Source organism: Styela clava, chromosome 2, assembly GCF_964204865.1.
Source record: "Styela clava chromosome 2, kaStyClav1.hap1.2, whole genome shotgun sequence".
Taxonomy (NCBI): Eukaryota; Metazoa; Chordata; class Ascidiacea; order Stolidobranchia; family Styelidae; genus Styela; species Styela clava.
The window spans coordinates 10,786,945-10,809,031 of NC_135251.1; the positions used below are offsets into that span (position 1 = coordinate 10,786,945).

Sequence of the window (22,087 nt, forward strand, 5' to 3'; positions counted from 1 at the left end):
AATTGGGTACTACCGTAGTGTGTGTACCAGGTTAGGTTTAGGCCATAATTTTATTCCGATTTTCCTTATTTTGGTTCTATTACAAGTTCAGGGACTGTTTGTGTTAGCCAAGTGAATCTACCCTGTCCATAGGCTTCAGTCCCTTTACACAACTTGATGTAAAGTAGGCAAACAAAACTAGTTACCTCCATATTGGTACACATTCTTCCGGAACGCCCTTATTTTGCTCTCAAAATAGTCTTCTTTGCCCCTGAGTGAGCATGCATCAGCTTTCTTAGAGCAAAACTCATTAAAACTCACCAGTTCCGTAACAGGCTATAATAGAGGAACGAGTTTCCTATCTTGATTCTTTTTGTTCCCTATGAAGTTGAACTGTTATTAACCACTTGATCAATTCATTTTACAGTTACAGACGATATTGCAACATCAGCTTGGAAACAGTGGATAGCTAAATGTATTGAACTAAGAAACAAAACTCCAAAACCAAGGACTACAGACTCCAAAAACATCTTTAAGACTTTTATATATGAATAAAATGTTCCTTTTAAATTAGAAAGTATGTAAATTGCAGGTTTTTTATAAACTTGAGACTATTTTAGCAATTCCACTTTTAGCAATTTGATTTAAACTTGTTCCAGTCTTTTTTGGAATGATTTACATTTTTGCAATGTTGCATTTCAAATTGATTCCATGTTCTGAGATATAGTTTTGCCCGAGAAAGGGCTGCTGATTTCACATCTGAAACATGGTTAGAACGCTTAAACAATAGTAAATTAAAAAAAAAATTCGGTTTAAACTTATTTGAACTAAATTTCTGAGGCATTCCAGATTCATACAAAGATACATTAACATGAAATTCCTGTGTAAAATTTACTCACTTTTTTCAACTTGTTCAAATGAAATTTGCACTTGAAAAACAAAATTGGTGTTTTTACTGATTATATATATTATTCATGTCGACTGTTTCCAGATTTAACACTTTTTTCTTCACAAATATTGTAATTTTTAGCTTCTTTTGTGCGAGAAAAATGTTGGTGAATCTTATGCTAAGCCACACTCACAGTCTCTCATACCTGATGATGTTTCCCTGCGTTTATTCTCACCTCGTAATGCAAGGTTTCACGATCTTTGTTTTCTCGTTTACCTATTGGGAAATTAAAAAGTATATTTATACCTGTAAACTGTGTAGACGGTCTTTTCTAGTATGTTGTAAGTGAAGTATTAAAATAAGGAAAATAGAATAGACTGTCTCTTCATAGCGAAGCATAAAAAACATCAATAGTGCATAGGAGTCCTTGGCAAACTTCTATGTGGTCAACGGCCACATTTGGCCTTTTACTTTAGTGCTTGTAAAATTCACCCCCAATGGGGAACCCTGTCTTAATAAGATTTTGTTCACGATTTCATTCTGTATAACCTGGTATATGAAGTGTTCTGTGTGAGACGTCATATACCATAAAGATGTAGGGGAGTTCCACCCTGTGTTACTAATATTAACCCTAACCTTGTCCTAATAAGATTTCGTTGTGGCTGGCTGGCTTATGAAATGTTTTGTGTCAGACTCCATATATACTAGAAACATATAGGGCCTAAGTTCTCAACCCTGTGTCACCAATATCATGAAGTGGCCACCACTGTTTTATTTATCCAAGCCCTAGCAGTCAATCACAAAATCACATTTTGTCCAGCCATTCCAGATTAAGAATCAGAAGTTCCTGAAGAAGTTTTAATTATTATCATCATTGCCAGCTCGTATTAAACGACAAAATACCTTTTAAAGTATATCCCAATTATTAATTCAGCAATTCTTGCTATCTTTATTTGTGTGTGGAAATAAAAATGTATAAAATAATTCACTGTGATTATTAATCTATATACATATATATTATTATTTTTTCGTCCTTTTGAACCTATTTGTCTTTTTTCTGCTATTTTTCTGGTGAAATCGGCATTCCCAAAGCCGTATTTTTTCGGCTCAATATTGAACATACATATATTTATGAACCTACTATTTTTATCATTATAAAATGGTCATTATTAATAATTATGTGGTAAACTAATCCCAACAAGGAATTTATATTATTTTTAGTCAATTTTACAATTTTGCTGTTGTTTTGAGGCCATTTTTGGGTTAATATAAGCTCGATCGAATAAGTTTATCTACCTATCTTTCCGTATTTAGCATTTGTGAGTTGGAAATATAACCTGTATGTCTGAGTTAAGTTCTAGATAATCTAGATTACTATTTGAACTGTGGAACATCAAGTTATGATAATTTGCCACCTTGCCAGTCGCAAAACTGATTTTTATTTTCCTTTTACTAAAAACTCCCAATTCTTCCTAGTTTCAATTGCTTGATAAGGTTATTTCACATTTTTTCCCCTTGTTGAGCATGAATTGTTTGGACAAAATGGGATTTGGAATCAACCAATCAAAGTAGCATCATTATTAATACCACTGGAATGATAAACAGGGGGGCCATGAGTGCTAAAAGCCTCCGGAAGGGGCCCACGCGAAAGAAAAGATTGGGAACCACTGATATAGACCATGATTTGTTATACTGAAATTTTATTTCTATCTATTAAAACTGATTTTTTGAACTGTATAGAATACTAGCATTATATTTTCTATGCACCTCAACTAGTTCTCTGTGCACATGTTCGAGAAAAAAACCATAATGTGTGCTCATATATGTGATCTCATTTCACATGTTTTATGTGGTTCTACTGCACATGTGTTTTTACAATATTTTTCCGTTTGCTATGAACTATAGGTATCGGTTTTGGAGAGAGATAGCGATAAATAAAATCTATTCTTTTGTTTACAACTCAATCTTATTCGAAGGCGTATAAGTTAAATAATGACTATAGCGATCTAGACTTGCTCACATAAATGGAACAGACTTTTATACACCAGTGCAGGGGTGCAAACTCAAACTTGTAAAATGACCTTGCTGCGTGCCATCATGCCACATGCAAATAATTGTGGTATTGCAAATATCAAAAATGATCTTTATTGTAAAAGTTTTTTTGTCAACCGGAGTTCATACATAACTGGTGTTACTTCCTACTTGTAGCAAAATTAATATGTATTCTGATAACTCCTTTCTTTATCGTTTGATCCTAATGGCCGTCCATAAACCGTATCTGTAGATGTGCTTTAACTAATAATAAGCTACTAACTATGGCGAGGAAGTATTCTAAATAATAGGCAGCATTGTGACTATTTTCCCTATACATTCATTCTTGCTGTATTTTATTTTCTATGTTCCTATTTTTGTCTTGTTCCCCGTACATGCGTGGGTCATTCAAGATGTTGACAGGCGCAGCGTCTATGGACCACACGTTGTAGATATTAAAGGAACTTGACGATCACTGGAACAATTTCCGAAGATATATTTGTTTCTAAAGTTAGTCGTGCAATAAAATACTGAAAGATATTATTTTGACCTCTATTGAAGGGTGTGAGGTTGCAAGTCAATGCATCTGAAAACAAATAACTGGTTAACGAATCCCGTACCCGACATGAACTGGTAACCAGGCTGAGAGGCTGTGGTTCGCCGTAGGGTTAGGCCGTCTTGGTCACTTTCCTCTCCCGGGATATATTTGTAAATCTCATTCAAATTTTCGAATATTACAACAGAAAGCACATGCGTAGCCAGTGAGTTCTATGGGGCAAAACCCGCCGACCTAATCTTTAACTTCTGTTGTTTTAAAGGGAGATTTTGCGGTAAGCGAGAAATGAGTCGATGTTTGCAATTCGACCAACAACTCTGGTGTGTTTAAAAAATGGGGCCTTTCACATTACTCATACATCCGCCATCATGATGGCTGCAAATCGATGCCGAGAAAATTAAAAAAACGATTGGCGCGAAACATAATATTTGGGAATACATGGAATAACAGTGACAAAAACCTATCTGTGACTAGGGCTGGGCATTTCGAATCGAATCGAATAGTAAATTATTCGAATCGGTTGAGAGCAAATTTTCGAATCGCCGCCATCTTGTTTTACTCTTTCCGCCAATGGTCGAGGAAAATTTCTCAATTTTTTTTCATTGAAGCCATATTTTTTCAACACAATTCTGACATACGACTCTTTTCTGTATTGAGGTATTGATGAAAACGTGTTTTTTCTTATTGTCAGTGATGTATCCTATGTTTCCAGTAATTTATGTGTCTGGAGGACTTAAAATAATTAGAAAGTTACATATAATTTCATACCTTTCAAGTATTCGAGATTCGATTCGATTCGAAAAAATTATTCGATTCGATTCTGAAATCATCAGGTATTCGAAAATGCCCAGCCCTATCTGTGACATAAGGAGAAACAGTGACGGGCGTACACACTGATAAATTACCACTCGGGCGTGTGAACCATGGATGCAATTTTTATCTCTTTACACCATTGGTTTTCAACCTATTTAAAGAAAGAGGGACACCCATGAAAAATTTCAGACGTTCGAGAATCCCTGTGCAATAATTGGATTGTCTCATGTTGTATGAATTGTTTCAGCTATTAATATGTATATATAAGGTAATACTGACAAAACAAAATAAGTGTAGCAAGTTTAATAACAGTGGCAAACCTAATAGGTATTTGGTAATATTTATACGATATACGTATACTAATATCGACTCTGGGATTTGAATGGAAACCTGCGTAACCCCTGGACTGTACCCCACGGCGCCGCAGAACTACGGATTTTGACTTACAATTTAGTAGTCGCCAGTAACTTTGCTCATGTGAAATCACCAGTGTTTGAAACTCGTAATTTTCTTTTCGGATCAGAAATTTCGAATAATATGATAAGGCAAGTACTGTCATATCAATGTATCCGATTTGAGCTAAGCCACACTGCCTGTATCACATGATTGCATCCATGTGAACAATGCCGTTATTAACAATTCCGTTTAGGATTTAATTAACTTGAAACACTTTTTCGTGTGTCCAATTTTCTTCCGTTTAAAATAAATAACCGAACGGAATCTTGGGTTTTCTGATCTAACGGCAACTCGACATTTTGATAGAAGCATTATACACAACTAAAAAGCGGCCGGCTTCCAGGCCAGCGGCCGCAGAAGAGAGCAAAGCACATATTTTCTCTCGCACGTGTAATGGGTGGTTGGAGTCTTATGCGAATTCTAATGTTACCACAATACTCGCTGTGACACTTACTTACTACAATGACTGCGTTCTGCCAAGAAAGTTATAAGTCGAATGGAAACCCCCGTCATATCTGATAATATCAAACGCCGCCTAAATAAGGTTTACCCAACCTCAATAATGGGTACTCCCGTAGTATTTGTACCGGGTTAGGGTTAGGCCATAATTGTATACCGATTTTCCTTATTTTAGTTCTATCACGAGTTCGGGTACTGTCTGTGTTAGCCAAGTGAATATACCCCCTGCCCATAGGCTTCCGTCTCTTTACACAACTTGATGTAAAATAAGCGAACAAAATTAGTTACCCCTATATTGGTACACATACTTCTGGAGCGCCGATTATTCACCTTTGTCATCATTGCCCAGTAGCTCTTTGGTTTACCACTGCAAACGTGTGCTAATGTATTGCTTTTTGTTACTGTTTATCTATTGTGAACACAATTTATTGTGAGAGAACATGAATGAATCGATTGCAAAATTTTAGCCAATTCTTGACAAAGCATGAAATTTTCATTTATATTCTATTCTCCAACTTCAAATAACTCTCAACACTTATTATCCTTTGTGCCACACAATCAAGGTTCCATCTAATGTGCGGTACTACCAGACCATTTGCGCACTGAAATCTCAATCTTGCGCGCTCGCAATATTACGTTCTAAGCATGGCTCGTATAATTTTCTAACATATAGCTAGGATGCCCGTCCCAAGTTCAAGTGTATTTTGGTTGCTACTGTTCATTGTGATGTCACACTCGTGTCTGTTACGTTCGAGTAATGTATCTTGATTTCTCTGAAAACATCTGGATCGAGCTATTTTTAGCCGAGCCTACAATACCATAATATTCCACAAAGTTTCCCAACCTTTTTTGGTCGCGGCCTATTTTCTCACCGGCGAAAACCTTTGCGGACTCAGGGTGCGTTTATTGCAACCGTACTCTGTGTGAAGAGCCATGAAACCAAACACACGAATCGGAAATTCGCCGCAATCACGCGTTCGTTATAAGAGCCAAATTTTTATTGTATAATGGCCTTTTCTGTCGCACAATATTCGGCGCTCCCGTAGTATGTACACCAACATGGCGGACACCTGGACGTAGTACGTTTACCAGGCTAGGGATAGGCCCTAAACTCGAAATTGAACTAAAATAAGGAAAATTGGAATAAAATGATCGCCTAGCCTGGTGGAAGTGGTACTGTGGAAGCACCGAATATTCAATTCATGACAACGACGAGAATTTAAAATGTCTTTCTATTTCAATTTAATTGGGTTCATGGTAACCCGCGGTTGCTTCGACTTACGACAAGATTACTTTTTCAAAAGTAATCGCCGCTTATACGTAACTCGTTAAAAGTGCCGACTTTTCAATGATTTTTTCGATTACATAAAGTATTCAATCCATGACCGATACAGGTATTTTTTAGATGGGTTGCTTTATTATTAATTTATTTGTAATCATTTTAATCTGCGGTTGTGTTGACGAAATATGAGAAACACTACTCAGAAAATCCCATGAGAATTCGTGGACACAAAAATGCGTGGTAAAGTGCCCAATTATATTTTGTTTTGATTCGTATTTCTGTGAATTCAACAAATCTGAGTTGTTCGTACAACACCTACGGCAGTACTTTACGTACCAATGTGTAGGCAGGAAAACAACGAATCCTGAGGGGAAATGCCTTGGTACGTATACTACGGTAGCACCCGAAATTTTGCGATTTGCAATGTCCAAAAAAGCGTTTTTATTCGGTCGCCTACCATCATAAAACAAAATTGGTGTTCTCCGTTTTATTTTTAGTATTTTGTATTGCCGCTTTCTAATTTAGAAAATTTGGGTTGCCACCATTGACATATACTAGAAAAAAAAAATTATTCCTCGTTGTTCGAACTCACGAGAAACACCACTTAGGTATCTATCGGAGATGTACAGACTCGTGATTTCGTCGGAAATCCGCAAGTTGTGAAATCCAATCGTTTGGTCCAATCTGTTACCGAATTTTTCAATAGTAAATTGATATACTAATAGTTGAATATTCGGATATATGCCCAGCCCCACTCAGTAACCAGTAATTATTGACTCGATTAATGTTATGTGAATAAACTTACTTTTTATGTTTTATGTAAAATCTAACGTAAAAACATTTGCGACCCGCAGTGAATTGCTGTCTCGTTGCGGACTCATTCAAACGCTCCGCGAACTCATCTGAGACCGCGGACTCGGGTTGGGAAACACTGCCATAATATTTCACAAAGTTGTATATCATTTACGACTCTGCTGATACAGCCTTAAAATATCCATGCTCACTAAAACAAACATTTGCTCAGTGTACTATTTTATCAGAGGGAACGCTACATGGTCCCCTAATGAAGCCTAGGGCCCAGTTTGAGGAAGAATACTGAAAAAGGCGCCGTGTGTCACTTGTCTGATTCATTGCTTTCACCAGAATTCCATTGCTTTTCTCAGAAATTTTGTGGGCAGATAATCTCGATTTTACATTTTCATATTTAATCGCTAAATGCCTCAACTCATTTAATCGCTACTGCCTTACTTACTTGCCAAAAGGCATACTTTATAGCTAAATACCTTACCTGACTGAAAAACTAAATTCCTTCCTCGCAAAACGTAATCTCATTTAATCGCCACTACCTTACCGAATCGCCAAAAAAACATCAATCTCACTCAATCGCCAGTGCCTTACTCAAATGCAAAAAAGCATATTTGGTCTCCTAAGGTCTTACCTTACTCAATCGTCACTGCTTCACATAATCTCAAGAATGAATATTCAGTCGCTAAATGAATTGACTCACTGAATCTCAATGCCTCTTTGATCGCCAAAAAGCATATTTAGTCGCTTTATGCTTTACCTGACTTAATCGACACTGCCCAAAATACTTGCCAAAAAGCATATTTAGTCTCCTAATGCCTTACTTAATCCCCAAAAATCATATTTAGTTGCTAAAGGCCTTAACTTAACTAATCGTCACTGCTTTACATAATAGTCAGAAATCATATTCAGTCGCTAAATGCACTAACTTACTTAATCGCCACTGCATTCCTATTAAGGCATTGGGCGAATAAATATGATTTTTGGCAATTAAGTGAGGCAGTGACAATTGAGTAAATTGAGGTATATGTTTTGTGGCGATTAGGTAAGGCAGTGGCGAATAAATGAGGTAAGGCATTTAGCAATCAAATATGCTTTTTGGTGATTAATGAAGCAGTGGCGATTACGTAAGTAAAGGCATTTGGTGATTAAATATGTTTTAGGGCTAGGCGATTAGTAAGATATTGGCTGTGTACACATATGGCATTGGCTATATATGCAAATTCTTTTGGCTTTATATATATATGATGTGGCTGTATATGCATATAACACTATCTTCCGCATATTTTGTTGACTTCGTATGCTCATGGCAATGGCATTAACAGTAAATATGTATATGCATATGACATTGGCGGTATATGTACATGGCATTGTAAATACATATAGAAATGATACAAATGATATTATTGGTTATATATGCCTATTTGGTTAGCTGTGCATCTGGCATTGACTGAAAATGCATATTGAATTCGCGGGATACGAATAGGACCTTGCCTATATATGCATATTTAGTTGGCACTATATGCATAAGATTTGGTTGTATATACATATGACTCAAGTATATGCATATGGCATTTGCTCCATATGAATATAGCATTGGCTGCATATGTAAATGACATTCACTGTATATGCATATTTTAATGGCTGCATATGCATATGACATTGGATCTCTAAGCATATGAAATCAAATGAGTTTGCAAATGGCATTGACTGTGTAAACAAATGATATGCATATTTGATTTCCTCAATATGTATATGATTTGGTTGCATATGCATATTTTGTTGGCTGTATGTGCATCTGGCATTGGCTTATATGCATATAGCATTGGATGTATATTGCATCGATTCTATTGAAATGACATTGACTGTATATGGCATTGGCTGTATATACACATGGCATTGACTGTAGTGTATGTGACATTGGCTGCGTATGCATATGACATTGGTTGAATTTGCATATTTCCTTGGTTCTACATGCATATACATAGCCATATATGCATATGGCGTTGGCTGTATATTCATATGAAGTCGACTGTATATATCAGTGGCTGTATGTGCATACTATGTATACAAATAATATTGGCAGATATGCATACTTGATTTCCTCAATATGTATAGGATTTAATTGCATATGCATATTTTGTTGGCTGTATGTGCATCTGGCATTGGCTTATCTGTATATGGCATTGGCTGTATATATGTATATTGCATTGATTCTATTGAAATGGCATTCTGACTGTATATGTATATGGCATTGGCTGAATTTGCATATTTCTTGGGTTCTACATGCATATGCATAGCCATATATGCATAAGAAGTCGTGATTTGTCTGTATATGCATACCTTCTTGGCTGCATTGGCATTGACTGCATATGGATATTTTGTTGGTTGTATGTGCATATGGCATTGGCTTATACTGCATTGACTCTATATACAATGGCATTGGCTGTATATGCATATGGCATTGGCTGTATATGTGTAAGGCTCCATCTGTTTATGCATGTGAGTTGGACGTATATGCATATGGTATTGGCAGTATATGCATATTGCATCAGCTGTATATGCACTTGTCATTGGCTGTATATGCATAATGAATTTACTTCTTTGCATTGGTTGTTCATGCACATGGCATTGATTGTACTCCTATACGAAATTGGGACCTTCTGAAGTATGCGCACTAAGATGGCACACAACCTGAACTCAGGTTGTGTACCGGATTAGGGTTCAGGTTGTGCGACATCTTGATGCGCATACTTCAGGAGTACCTGATATTGGCTGTATATGCATATGGCATTGACTTATATACAAAGTACATTCACTATAATATAGATATTTTCCCTAATATGTATATGATTTGGCTGCATATGCCTATTTTGTGGGCGGTATGTGTATCTGACATTGGCTTATATGCATATGGCATTGGCTTTATATATGGATATTGCTTTGATTTTATTGAAATGGCATATTGACTGTATATGTATATGGCATTGGCTGTATATGCATGGTGCATTAACTTATATGCAAAGTATATTCACGATTTATGAATATTTGGTTGGATCTATATGAATATGGTTTGTCTGTATATGCATATGACTTTGGCTGCATATGACTTTAGCTGTTTATGCATAAAACATTGGCTATATATGCATATGGCATTGGATGAGTTTGCATATGGCTTTATATGCACATGGCATTGACTGTAATTGTATGTCATATTGGCTGTTTGGGCATATGGCATTGGCTGCATATGCATATGACATTCATTGTAGGCATATTTTGATTCCTTGTATATGCATAGGACATTTGCCTATATGTCATTGACTGCATATATGTATATTGCATTGACTCTATATTGAATGGCATTGGCTGTATGTGCATATGAATTGGCTTCTTGGCGTTGTCTTTATATGCACAAGGCATTGCTTGTACTCCTATATGATATTAGCTGTATATGCAAATGGCATTGGCTTCATATGCATATGGCATTGGCTGTATTTGTATATTTCCTCGGTTCTACATGCAAATCATAAACATATTGAGGCAATTAAATATTCATATCTGTCAATATCATTTGTATACAGAGTAATTGCCATATGAAAACTCATACAATGTCAGATGCATATATAACCAATTTTTTATGCATATACAGCCAATGATGTATGCATATGCAGCCAAAGGCATATGCATATACAGCCAAACATCCATAAATAGTGAATATACTTTGTATATAAGTCAATGCCATATGCATATACAGCCAATATCATATAGGAGTACAATCAATGCCATGTGCATATACAGCCAATGCCAAGAAGACAATTTATATGCATATACAGCCAATGACGTGTGCATATACAGCTAATGCAATATGAATATACAGCCAAATCACGACCTCTTATGCATATATGGCTATGCATATGCATGTAGAACCAAATAAATATGCAAATTCAGCCAATCATATGTGGCCAATATCACATACACTTACAGTCAATGTCATGTGCATATACAGCTAATGCCATATACATATACAGCCAATGCCATTTAAATAGAATCAATGAAATATACATGTTGTTATAGTACGTTTGTATTATTTATTCAGTCAAATTAAGATACATCAGTTCAACACAATCAAACAATAACAGTTTAACATTGAAGTACATTGCCTAATATAGCTACAGATAGTGACAGATGAAGACTGTCAAAAATCAAGAACTAATAGCTTTTATAAGTCTATCGACTTTTAGTGTGATTGGCCTAAACATAAATACGTCACACATATGTGGACTCACAAAGTAGCCAATCAAAGCGTTGTCTACTTTACACGTTACAAAATCACAACACATGACATCCCCCTTTTTCCGAAACGAGCATCATAATAAAACAATCTACTGATATTATCACAGTATCTTTCAGGTGGACCTCGGATTCTTGTAGATCTTCGTATTTGCGGTTGTTCAATCTTTATAGCTTCATCCCGAGAATTATGTATCTGGCTTGGAGATACTTCTGCAATCTTTGAATCGCTATGAGATTTATGGACTTCGGGACATATATCAGTACCAACATATGGTGAAAATGTTCTTTTGTTGTAACCAAATGATGCTGAATTCGCCATAGCGTTATTGAATGATTGCGGTTTATCATGATTGGATACGTCTACAGCCGGATACCACCCTTTTCCCTCTCGAAATCGAATTGAGTCGTTTGGCTTTATTGCGGTTCTGGGAAATGCTGCGCGATCGTTAAATCTCTTCTGGTCTTGTTGTCGTCTATATAATGACTTCTTGACATCAGCTGAAATTCTTGGTTGCAGAGAAGTTCTTCCTGTTGGAATTCTTTCTCCAAGTTTTCTGCTCATTATAAATTTTGCTGGTGACCCTTTCATCCCAGTGATAGGAGTATTTCGAAACTCTGAAACGGCAAGAAAAAAATCTAGATTAGAAAAATAGGCCTTTTTAATACATTTTTCATTGTCTGAACATTTCGCTCTGCTAAACCATTTGAACGATGATATCTTAGACTGGATGTGACCAAATTAATCTCCCAATTTCGACAAAATTTATGAAAATTCTTGCTATTGAAGGGCATATTGTCTGCAACAAATTTTTCTGGAATACCATGTCTTGCAAAAATATTCTTCATACTTCTTACTACACATGAACTAGTTTTGTCAACATGTTTGGCTACTTCAGGATATTTCGAATAATAATCAACGACTAGCAAATAGTCTCTGCCGTCAAAGTAAAAAATGTCTGCTCCAACAACAGTCCGTGGCCTGTTAAGGACTTTGTGTGGAATAATGGTTGTTTGCGATTATTTCTCTGGTACCTCAAACATGTAGTACAAATGGATACAGTTTTCTCGATATCAGAATTTATACCAGGCCAATACACAACCCCGTGCTCTTGCTTTGCATTTCTCCATTCCAAGATGTGCATAATGAATTCTATTCATTATTATTTTTTTCATTGATTGAGGAATGATTATGCTTTCGCCATTGAATAAAATATCATCAGCATACCATATTTCATCGCGAAAATTCCAAAATTTATTAGTGAAATCTCGTACCTCTTACGGATCAATCTTCCATTACAGCTTTGTATAGATCTTGCATTCCGGGATCTTTGCTGGTTTCTGCCACAAGTTTATGATAATTTTTTTCTAAAAGTTCACCGTTACTGAGCACGTGCACTTCGTATTCGTCATATTCTTCTTTCTCTTTTCCGTTCAACACCTGGGTAGACCTTGACAAGGCGTCTGCGATCTGCAATTGATAACCAGGTTTATAACGTACATTGAGAGAATAAGGTATATATGAACTCTAGGGGTTTATGATCTGATTCTACGTCCACGAGCTTTTGATTTTACAAATAATCGTGGAAACTCTCGCAACCAAAAGTGATCCCTAACATTTCTTTCTCAATTTGTGCATACCGTTGCTGACATTTTGTCAACGCCTTTGACGCATATGCAACAGGCTTTCCATCTTGGATTAGAACTGCACCCATACCTTTAGAGCTGGAATCTACAGAAAGTGTTACTGGCTTTGTTACTTCAAAATATTTCAGCACTGGAGCAGCTGTTATAGCAGATTTCAAGTCATTATATGATTTATTATGCACATGTTCCCAGTGCCAACAAACATCTTTCTCCAAAATATTACGCAAAGGGGCGGCTATTTGAGATAGATTTGGAATTAATTTTGCCAAATAAGTTATTACCCCCAAAAATCTTTGAAGATCTTTAACATTTTCTGGAACTGGCGTATCTTGAACTGCTTTGACTTTGCTTGGATCGGGTTTCAAGCCTTCACCAGTTAGTAAATATCCAATATAACTCACCTCGTTGAGTCTAAATCGACACTTACTTCTGTTTAGTTACAAGTTACTTCTTCTGGCAATCTCCAGAACTTTAGCTAGACGTTCATCATGCTGTTTTATGTTTTCGCCCCAAATTAGCAAATCGTCGATGATAACTTCTATACCTTCTAGATTTTCAAAAAGATGAGTCATAATTTGTTGAAAAACCTCTGGGGCAGACTTAATACCAAATAGCAAACGTTGGAAGCAATATCTTCCAAAAGAGTATTGAAAGTACAGAGTTTACAGCTTTCTTTGCTCAATTTGACTTGCCAAAAACCATGATTTGCATCTAAAACACTGAAAATTTTAGCATTAGGCATACGACTTACAACATCTTCAATACAATGCATGGGAAAATGAGATTTTTAATTGCTTTATTCAAATCCGTCGGATCGATGCAAATTCTAAGCTTGTTATTTTTCTTTCGTACCATAACCATGCTATTAAAATCCAGTAAGTAGAATTATTTACTTTCTTAATCACATTAAATTTTTCCATTCGATCAAGTTCAGACTTTAAAGAATTTCTCATAGCTATCGGAACTCTGCGTGGTGCATGTACAACAGGCGTTACATTGGGATCTATCGTAATTTTATATTCGGATCCTCAGATCAAGCCTAACCCGGTAAAAACATCGTCGTATTCACCTTCTATTGCACCACTGGTCAAAATGTTTACACGTTTTAAAAGTTCCCATTCCATACATGAAAGTTAACCAAGAACAGGTTGGACATTGTTATAACAAGCAAAATGTCAATATTTTTTGTAAGCTATTTATAAGAACAAGGTATAGAGACCTTATCGTAGGCTTTGACCGTTACAGTCCTCACCGGAATCTAGTTAAATTTAACTAACTGTTTGTTTATATTGAAGTTCACGAACCATTTCTTTTCAGTCTCGCTATCGACCGATAACATCAAGATATCTTTGTCTTCAGAGATCAAACTCATTACTCTTTCTTCGTTTGATTTATAATCTTCTTGCTTCGTTATGCATACTTTATAAAAATGTCCAATATTCTTGCAAAATCGACACTTCTTTCCAAAAGCTGGACGTGCTCCAGGTGCGTGACTACCACCACAGTATTTACAATGCTTTACGTTTTTCCATTGCCGCGTCGTACCAGTCTTGGCGAACGAGCTCTTGTGTTTTGATTGCCTAATGTTGTCAACAGACGACCCCATCGAGTAATTATCCATTTTATGTATTTGTTGTTTTGACGTCTCTGCAGCTCTGGCCATGTTTAAAGCTTGAACAAGCGTTAGTTCATCTTTTCTTAGCAGTCTCTCTTTTACTCCATGGTCACGCATATTGAAAATAAACAAACCTTAATCATATCTTCTGACTCTTCTTTGAACGCGCAGGATTTTACTTTACTTCTTAAATCTAGTTACAAACTGATCCAAAGTCGCCGTAACATCTTGAGCCGATTGCCAAAATTGATGTCGCTCGAAAACAACATTTTTTCTAGGATTGCAATAATTTTCAAACTTCTTGATGACTTCATAAAGTTTCTTCCTGTCGTCGGCTTCCGCAATATCAAAATTATTATAAGTTTCTATCGCATCTTCTCCGGCAAAATTGAAAATATTGCTACTTTTGAGTTATCCGACTTCACATTGTCACCTGATGCTTCTAAATATATTTCAAACTGTTGCTTAAATTTCCTCCAGTTTTCGCTTAGATTTCCTTCGAGGCAAAGGTTTCTCGGAGAGTTGAATTTACTCATGATGATCAATCTTTTACTTCTGACACCATGTAGTAACGCTTGTATTATTTATTTATTCAAATTAAGATACATCAGTTCAACACAATCAAACGATAACAGTTTAACATTGAAGCACATTGACTAATATAGCTACAGATAGTGACAGATAACGATCGTCAAGAATCAAGAACTAATAGCTTTTATATGTCTATCGACTTGTTCTGTGATTGGCCTAAACATAAATACGTCACACACACGTGGACTTACAAAGCAGCCAATCAAAGCGTTGTCTACTCTACGACACGTTACAAAATCACAACACATGATACATATATACATCCAATGCCATGTGCATATGAGCCAATGCCAGATGCACATACAGCCAACAAAATATGCATATGCAACCAAACCATATACATATTGAGGAAATCAAAAATGCATATCTGCCGATATCATTTGTACACACAGTCAATGCCATGTGAATGTCAAATGCAACCATTCACATATGCATATACAGCGAACGTCATTTACATATGCAGCCAATGCCATATTCATATATAGAAAATGCCACATGCATATACTTAATACAAGATTTAGGTTAATAGTAATAAAAGATTATGCGCACACTATGGCCATACGGCTACGTAAAGCCAAAAATCAAAGGTTTGAACAATCGGACCCAAACACTACTTTTGTCTACTTCTCTAGTTAAAATAAATTTGGTCAAAATCCTATTGCACAATTTGTACATAATTACGATGTTCAACCAATTGAAAAATTTCGTGATCTTTGAGTCATCTAGAGTTTCAGAATAGATAGGGAGTAGGGCTGAAAATTTGGAATCGAATAGATAAGTCTTGTCCATGAGAATAGGATTCCAATGACAATCCCAATAGTATTTCCCATAGGACAGTAGTCATGCCACAGCAGCTTGATTACGTCAGAGGTAACCTTAAGTCGGTATACTTATTTACCTTTTAATTGTTTCTGCTCTCGTTTTTTCTTTGTATACTTGTATCTATTATTTATTTTGTTTTATGTTTTAAAAATTACGGCAACCAAATTCACAACCATTGGATTATTGGAAAAATGCACGCAGGTTTCCAATATTAAAAACTGGTGAGAAAATTGCTTTGGTCATGCCAGTGTCATTGACATCAGTACAACGCTTATTTGCCGGATTGTTGTTGAGTAAGTTACGAAAACAGATGTGACCTGCTCTTGTTATAAACTATGTGCACATTAGATTTGAATATAATATGAAGATTAAGGAAATAATTTGGGTTTTACTCGGATCAACTGAATTATTAGAAACAGTCGATAAGCAAAAACTTAATAATTTGCTGAATGAGTAGAGTGACTCAGAAATAGAATATGAATGCCAGAATGATACTGAATAATCATAGTTGGACGATACCTCCGAATTTTAAAGGTAACAAAGACAATAAATTTTGAAATTTTGCATATACCTTTTTATATGCAGTCGTATTTAGTAGACACTAGACCTAGATTTTCATAAATTTAAAAGTTCCATTCAAATGGGAATTCCGTGGGAAGGGACAAGCATAAATTACTAAAGGATGGGGAGGTACAGAAAAATATATGTCATATGGAAAATCCTGTGAATAGTAAATTATTCGAATACGTTTTTTAAATCGTTTTTTGTTTCCGCCAAAGGCCAGGGTGAATTCCTCAATTTAACGTCGTGGAGCCATATTTTAAATATGTGACTGAGGTATTGATGAAATGTGTTTTTCATTTTGCGTGATCACTAAGCAACCCGTCTGAGTGATAGGTTCAATGTTTTCAGCAATTTATGTGTCTGGAGGACCCATTACAATATAAAAGTCGCATACAATTACATATTTTCCACGTATTCGTTATTCGATGCTATCTGAAAAAATATTTGAATCAATTCAGAAATCACCACGTATTCGAAGATTAACAGCCATAATAAATAGTATACATCCGTAAGTTGCATATGTTCGATATATATACTTGGGTCAACACTCAACAATTTCTCTTTGCGATCGGCAGAAATATTCTGGCGACAACTTCTTCCTTGTCAGTAAAAGTAAAATAGTCGAACAGATTTCATACCGCGATCACAAAATGTCCCTCTGTATCCGTTATCACAACTACATTCCACCTGACACCCGATGGTACTTCTACAACTTCCTCCATTCTTACATGGTGTTGAGTGACAAGGATCAATGACTGCGATATAAAACAACAACCCTTGATATGGTTATAGATTGGTATAGAAAAGTATAAAAATTATTGCAACAGCAGAGGACACCGGATCTTCAGAACTAAGTCAATGTAACAAGTTACGGCAGAATAAAAGTAATACTTTTTACTATTTAAATTCATGATGGACAAACTGTTAGATACAACAATGTCAAAATTGATTATTATTAATTCAAATAATTATAATCTAGAGCAGGGGTCGGCAAACTATGGCCCGCGGGCTAGATCCGGCCCAGCGGAACAATATAATCCGGCCCGCGACGCTTCACTGAATTATAATAACAAAAAAACTGTGTTGACAATTATATTCTTTACATAACAGAATTTGTTTTGAGACACTAAATTATATTATAACCTAACAAGTATATAATTCACAACCTATAAATTGATTATAATTAGACAAAAGGCAACAAAACGTAAAAAAGAATGGCGCAGAAAATATTCAAATGTTCAGTCTTCGCGCGCTGCTTGAAATTTACCTGAAATCTGTGTGAAAAAATGTGATTCATTGGCCATTCTCTCGGTTTTTAACTTTCTAAAAATATGCGCGGTCCGCCAAAGACTTGCAACCTTCATATTTCGGCCCGCGAACGACAAAAGTTTGCCGACCCCTGATCTAGGGAGATCTCTTAAAATATAAGTTAATGGACAGACGACAAATGTTATAATGAAATCCCACACAATATGAGAGAAGTGATTATATCGGGTTACCTATAATCGTATTTTGTTAAAATGTCATTTTGTTAAATGTATAAAAAATATTTGACAACAGTTGCAAAATACACCATCATCTACTGTTATATTGTCATTGCCAATTATTGAAAATTTTCCAATTGAAAGTAAGATTTACTGCCGATTCGAAATTTTCCTGAACTGCTATCTTATTGTTTCATTTAATATCTCCGGGCAAACACATACTAATGATCTGCTATTATGCGTTTGCGCGGTTTCCAGTTGCAATCGAATGCAATTGTAGCAACTGTGACGTATTACACAAACCTGGTAATTCACAAATAAAACCTCTTTTATCTTCATTTGTTCCAGAAACCCAAAGCAGATCTGTGTTTGAATCTTCAACACTAGTATTGAGATATACTTTATTTCCAGATCCCGGTTGATCACTTGCCCATTTTTCAAATCCACCAGTAGAGAATGGCTCGCCGTCAATAAATGTCCATGAATCACTACTGTCTTTTTTCGCACCGATCCAGAAAGTCATGTTATTGACTGAAACAAATCTTGTTTTAATCGCTTCTTTTATGTATTGATGAGTTTCTTCTGTCTTGATCATTGCAAGCGTGGCAGTATTATTCATTCTGAAGCAATAGGACTGAGCGTCGTAGTAAGTTCTCTTGTCCAAGTGACTGATATGGTATTTGCAATTTGCTCTAACGTTGAATACAAGTTCTATTTGATGTAAAATACAAAAATGTTTTATGTTACTTTCAGCTTGACAACATTTTCGAAAACCAAAACCCTTGGACCCGTGTATTTTATCTTTACTTAGGCAGCTAAACATTGGCAATGCATGGAATTCATTCAGAGTGAATGTTAATTATTAAGTTCGAATTTGAGATTAAACTCGAGCACTGTAAAATGTTTTTTTTTCAAACGTTTCTTAATTTACAGCTTTTCTCATACAACACATTGTTGACAATGCAACAAACTTCTGCTGAGCCATGAAAATTTTTATTGTAGTTAAAATACAGTACTAAATCAAATACTTATTCCGAATGATACCAAATCCTAAAATTTATTATCTAATGCTACCAGCCATTGCAATTAAAAGATGAAAATGGAAGTAACTTAACCTGAATAGCAATGATTTACTAACACCTATGAAATAAAAACACATTGCAGTTAAGACGAAAGATTTCGTTTTGAATATTTTTGCATAAGATTTAATAGATTTTTATTTTTCAAATTAACGCGGTTTTAAAGTAGCCAAACGGTCACGACAAATGAGTGATTTATTAGCAACTGTCATATGTGATGATTTCTAAGTCAAGAAAATCAACTTAGGGTTCATACCGACCACGCTCGAATCGGATTTTAAATAAATGGCGATTGGGAAACTGTTCATTGCTAAAATAAAAATGTGTTTGGAACCAAATGCATTTTCATTGGACAAGTTGTGAATGATACAATTTGTTCGATAATTTTCCTAATTTTTGATGAAAAAAGACATTTATTTAGATCTCCTTGCACATTTTAGAGTTCAAGGCGGTATCGGGATAATGATCGATTTAAGCTGAGTGAATCATTGAAGCTTTGTGTTAACAATCTATAAAACGATATTTACTTTTTTGACAAATGCTGGAATATTTCTCACTGCATGAAACATCAGCCCACTTCCATCCAAATCTTTTTTCCAGCGTAATCACACAATCTTTTTTCTCTGTTTCTAGCGTTAGTAGGTTCTATCCACATACCATTATACCTGTAAAAAAAGTCTCTCAAGATGACAACAATTAGTATTAGTCGGTTACTTACTGATGCGCAGCAAGTAATAAGGCCTTCCCAACCGCGAAAATATTTCTTCCCAATGAGATATTTTGTTACATTTATTTATATTGGGAAGAAATTAAGCTTACAGTATTACTAATATCCTCTATTCATTTAGCATCACAGAAATACCTGTTTATGTACACATCATTAACTATACAAATGCCACAGCACATAGTCCACTTATCACTTATACCTAATAATCCAATACATATTGAAACAGGAACGGGAACAGTAAATTTATACGTTGTGAAAGAGAGTGAACAATTTCAAAAGACGCAAAGGGGGGAAATGCAGCATTAAGGTTTTGACCACGGATCTAAGTGAATTACTTTAAATTTGGAAAAAAAGATGCGATTTAATATAAAGTTACCGGTAAATCGTTTGAAACACAAAAACCAATCATTATTTCGATGGATTTCAATTTGGCAAAATATGACCCAAAAACCCAGAAATATGTACAAGAGACTGAAAATGAGATTCTCAGTCATGACTTTAAAATACGCATATGCCATCTTCTGTTTTCGGAGAAATTCCAGATTTTTCGCGTGAAATCTTTTGAAGTGACTTTTTCCAAAGTTCTCTACACAACGACAAATAAATTTATGTTCAAAATAACATTGTACAATCATTTCTATCTTCACGCGACATCAAAATCTTAAACAATACAAGCTTCGCGAAACTTACCAGTTGGTATAAGTTGCTCTTGTGCCATCTGACCAAACCCATTCCCTTTCATTTGTGATGTCGTTCAAACCAATCAAGTACCGCTGATATCTAGAATCACTTGGACTGGCTCGCCTGAATGAAAAATTAATCATAATTTGACGGAAAACTTGGTACTCAGTTCAATTTATCTCCTTGAATAATTTTTTTTGTTCAAATTTAATGCTTTTTTTATTATATAAAATGCGATTCTGAAGGCAGTATTAGAAACTTTTGTAAAATGTTGACACGAGGCTGATCGAAATTCCACCGCACCGGCAAGTAAATCAGAGAGCAAGCTCTAATATACAGTGGAATAACTCGAATAGAGGGAATGCATTGGTGAACGTGATTTTGCTATGAATAGGCTAATAGACAAATCACACATGTTCACTAAACTGCAACTCCCGTAATTGCAGCAAGTTTTTTCTACTAACATTGTTGCGTAACAATAGAGGCAGATACAACGTAACAGAAAGTGAACGACATGGAAAGTTAAAATAAATTTATAGATTCATATACACAGCATTTAAAATAAGAAACAATAAAACATTTATATTAAACAAAATAGGTCAATTATTCAATCATATAAGTTATGTTTAATACAATTGTGTTAGTTTTCAACGCGCACTTCTCAAATTGCCGCGCCTCACAAGTTCCCCCTTTGGGAACCGCTGTCATAAACAATTGTTTCTTAACATGACGAATGTGCTGATAGCAATATTGATATTGAAACCCTATCTACAATAAAGTGTTGTTTGGCCATTGTCTCACGTTAAATTTGTTAAAGCTTTAAAAGATTATTTTTGCAGGGCGAAGCTAAGCTCGATGGCGTAATGTGATAGTGTTCGTATTCTTATGAAAACTCCAAAACGGCTATTCATTGAAATATGAGAAATGACTTATTACAAGAGTAAGGTAGATGCGATAAAATGCCCTGATATAAGCATAATTCAGCAGCAAGCGTCTACATTGCGCATAGCCATACATACAAATTTCGCCGTTCGTGATACATGAATACATACAGTGTAGTTTTCAAATCTATGATGCCATAATGCCCGCAATACTGGATAGCAGTTGATTTATCGCAACCTCGCTTTGGTACTCCTGTAGTATGTGAACCACGATGGCGGACACCGGAACGTAGTATGTGTACCAGGTTAGGGTTAGGCCATAATTTCAGGTACAAATACTACGGGAGTCACTTGGCTAGTCCCCGAACTCGTAATAGAAATAAAATTAGGAAAATTGAAATGAAATTATGGCCTAACCCTAACCTGGTACACATACT

General features: G+C 35.6%; 1 protein-coding gene and 1 long non-coding RNA gene across 7 annotated transcripts in view; one reads left to right on the forward strand and one right to left on the reverse strand.

The window, feature by feature from the left end:
* LOC120335843 (protein Aster-A-like) overlaps positions 1–3,439 on the forward strand; it is an 85,776-nt gene extending 82,337 nt beyond the window's left edge. For all 6 annotated transcript variants that reach the window (XM_039403455.2, XM_039403454.2, XM_039403456.2 and 3 more), the window contains one exon: positions 407–3,439. In XM_039403455.2, coding sequence (XP_039259389.2) covers positions 407–448 — 42 coding nt within the window. In that variant the 3' untranslated portion in view covers positions 449–3,439. The remainder of the gene's footprint in view (positions 1–406) is intronic.
* Positions 3,440–12,761: 9,322 nt separating this feature from the next.
* LOC144431034 (uncharacterized) lies at positions 12,762–14,944 on the reverse strand. The gene is made up of 3 exons (XR_013479844.1): positions 14,511–14,944; positions 13,634–13,753; positions 12,762–13,030 (listed from the first exon to the last, which is right to left on the reverse strand). It is a non-coding gene; the product is annotated as an uncharacterized LOC144431034 (long non-coding RNA).
* Between the last annotated feature and the right edge of the window lie 7,143 nt (positions 14,945–22,087).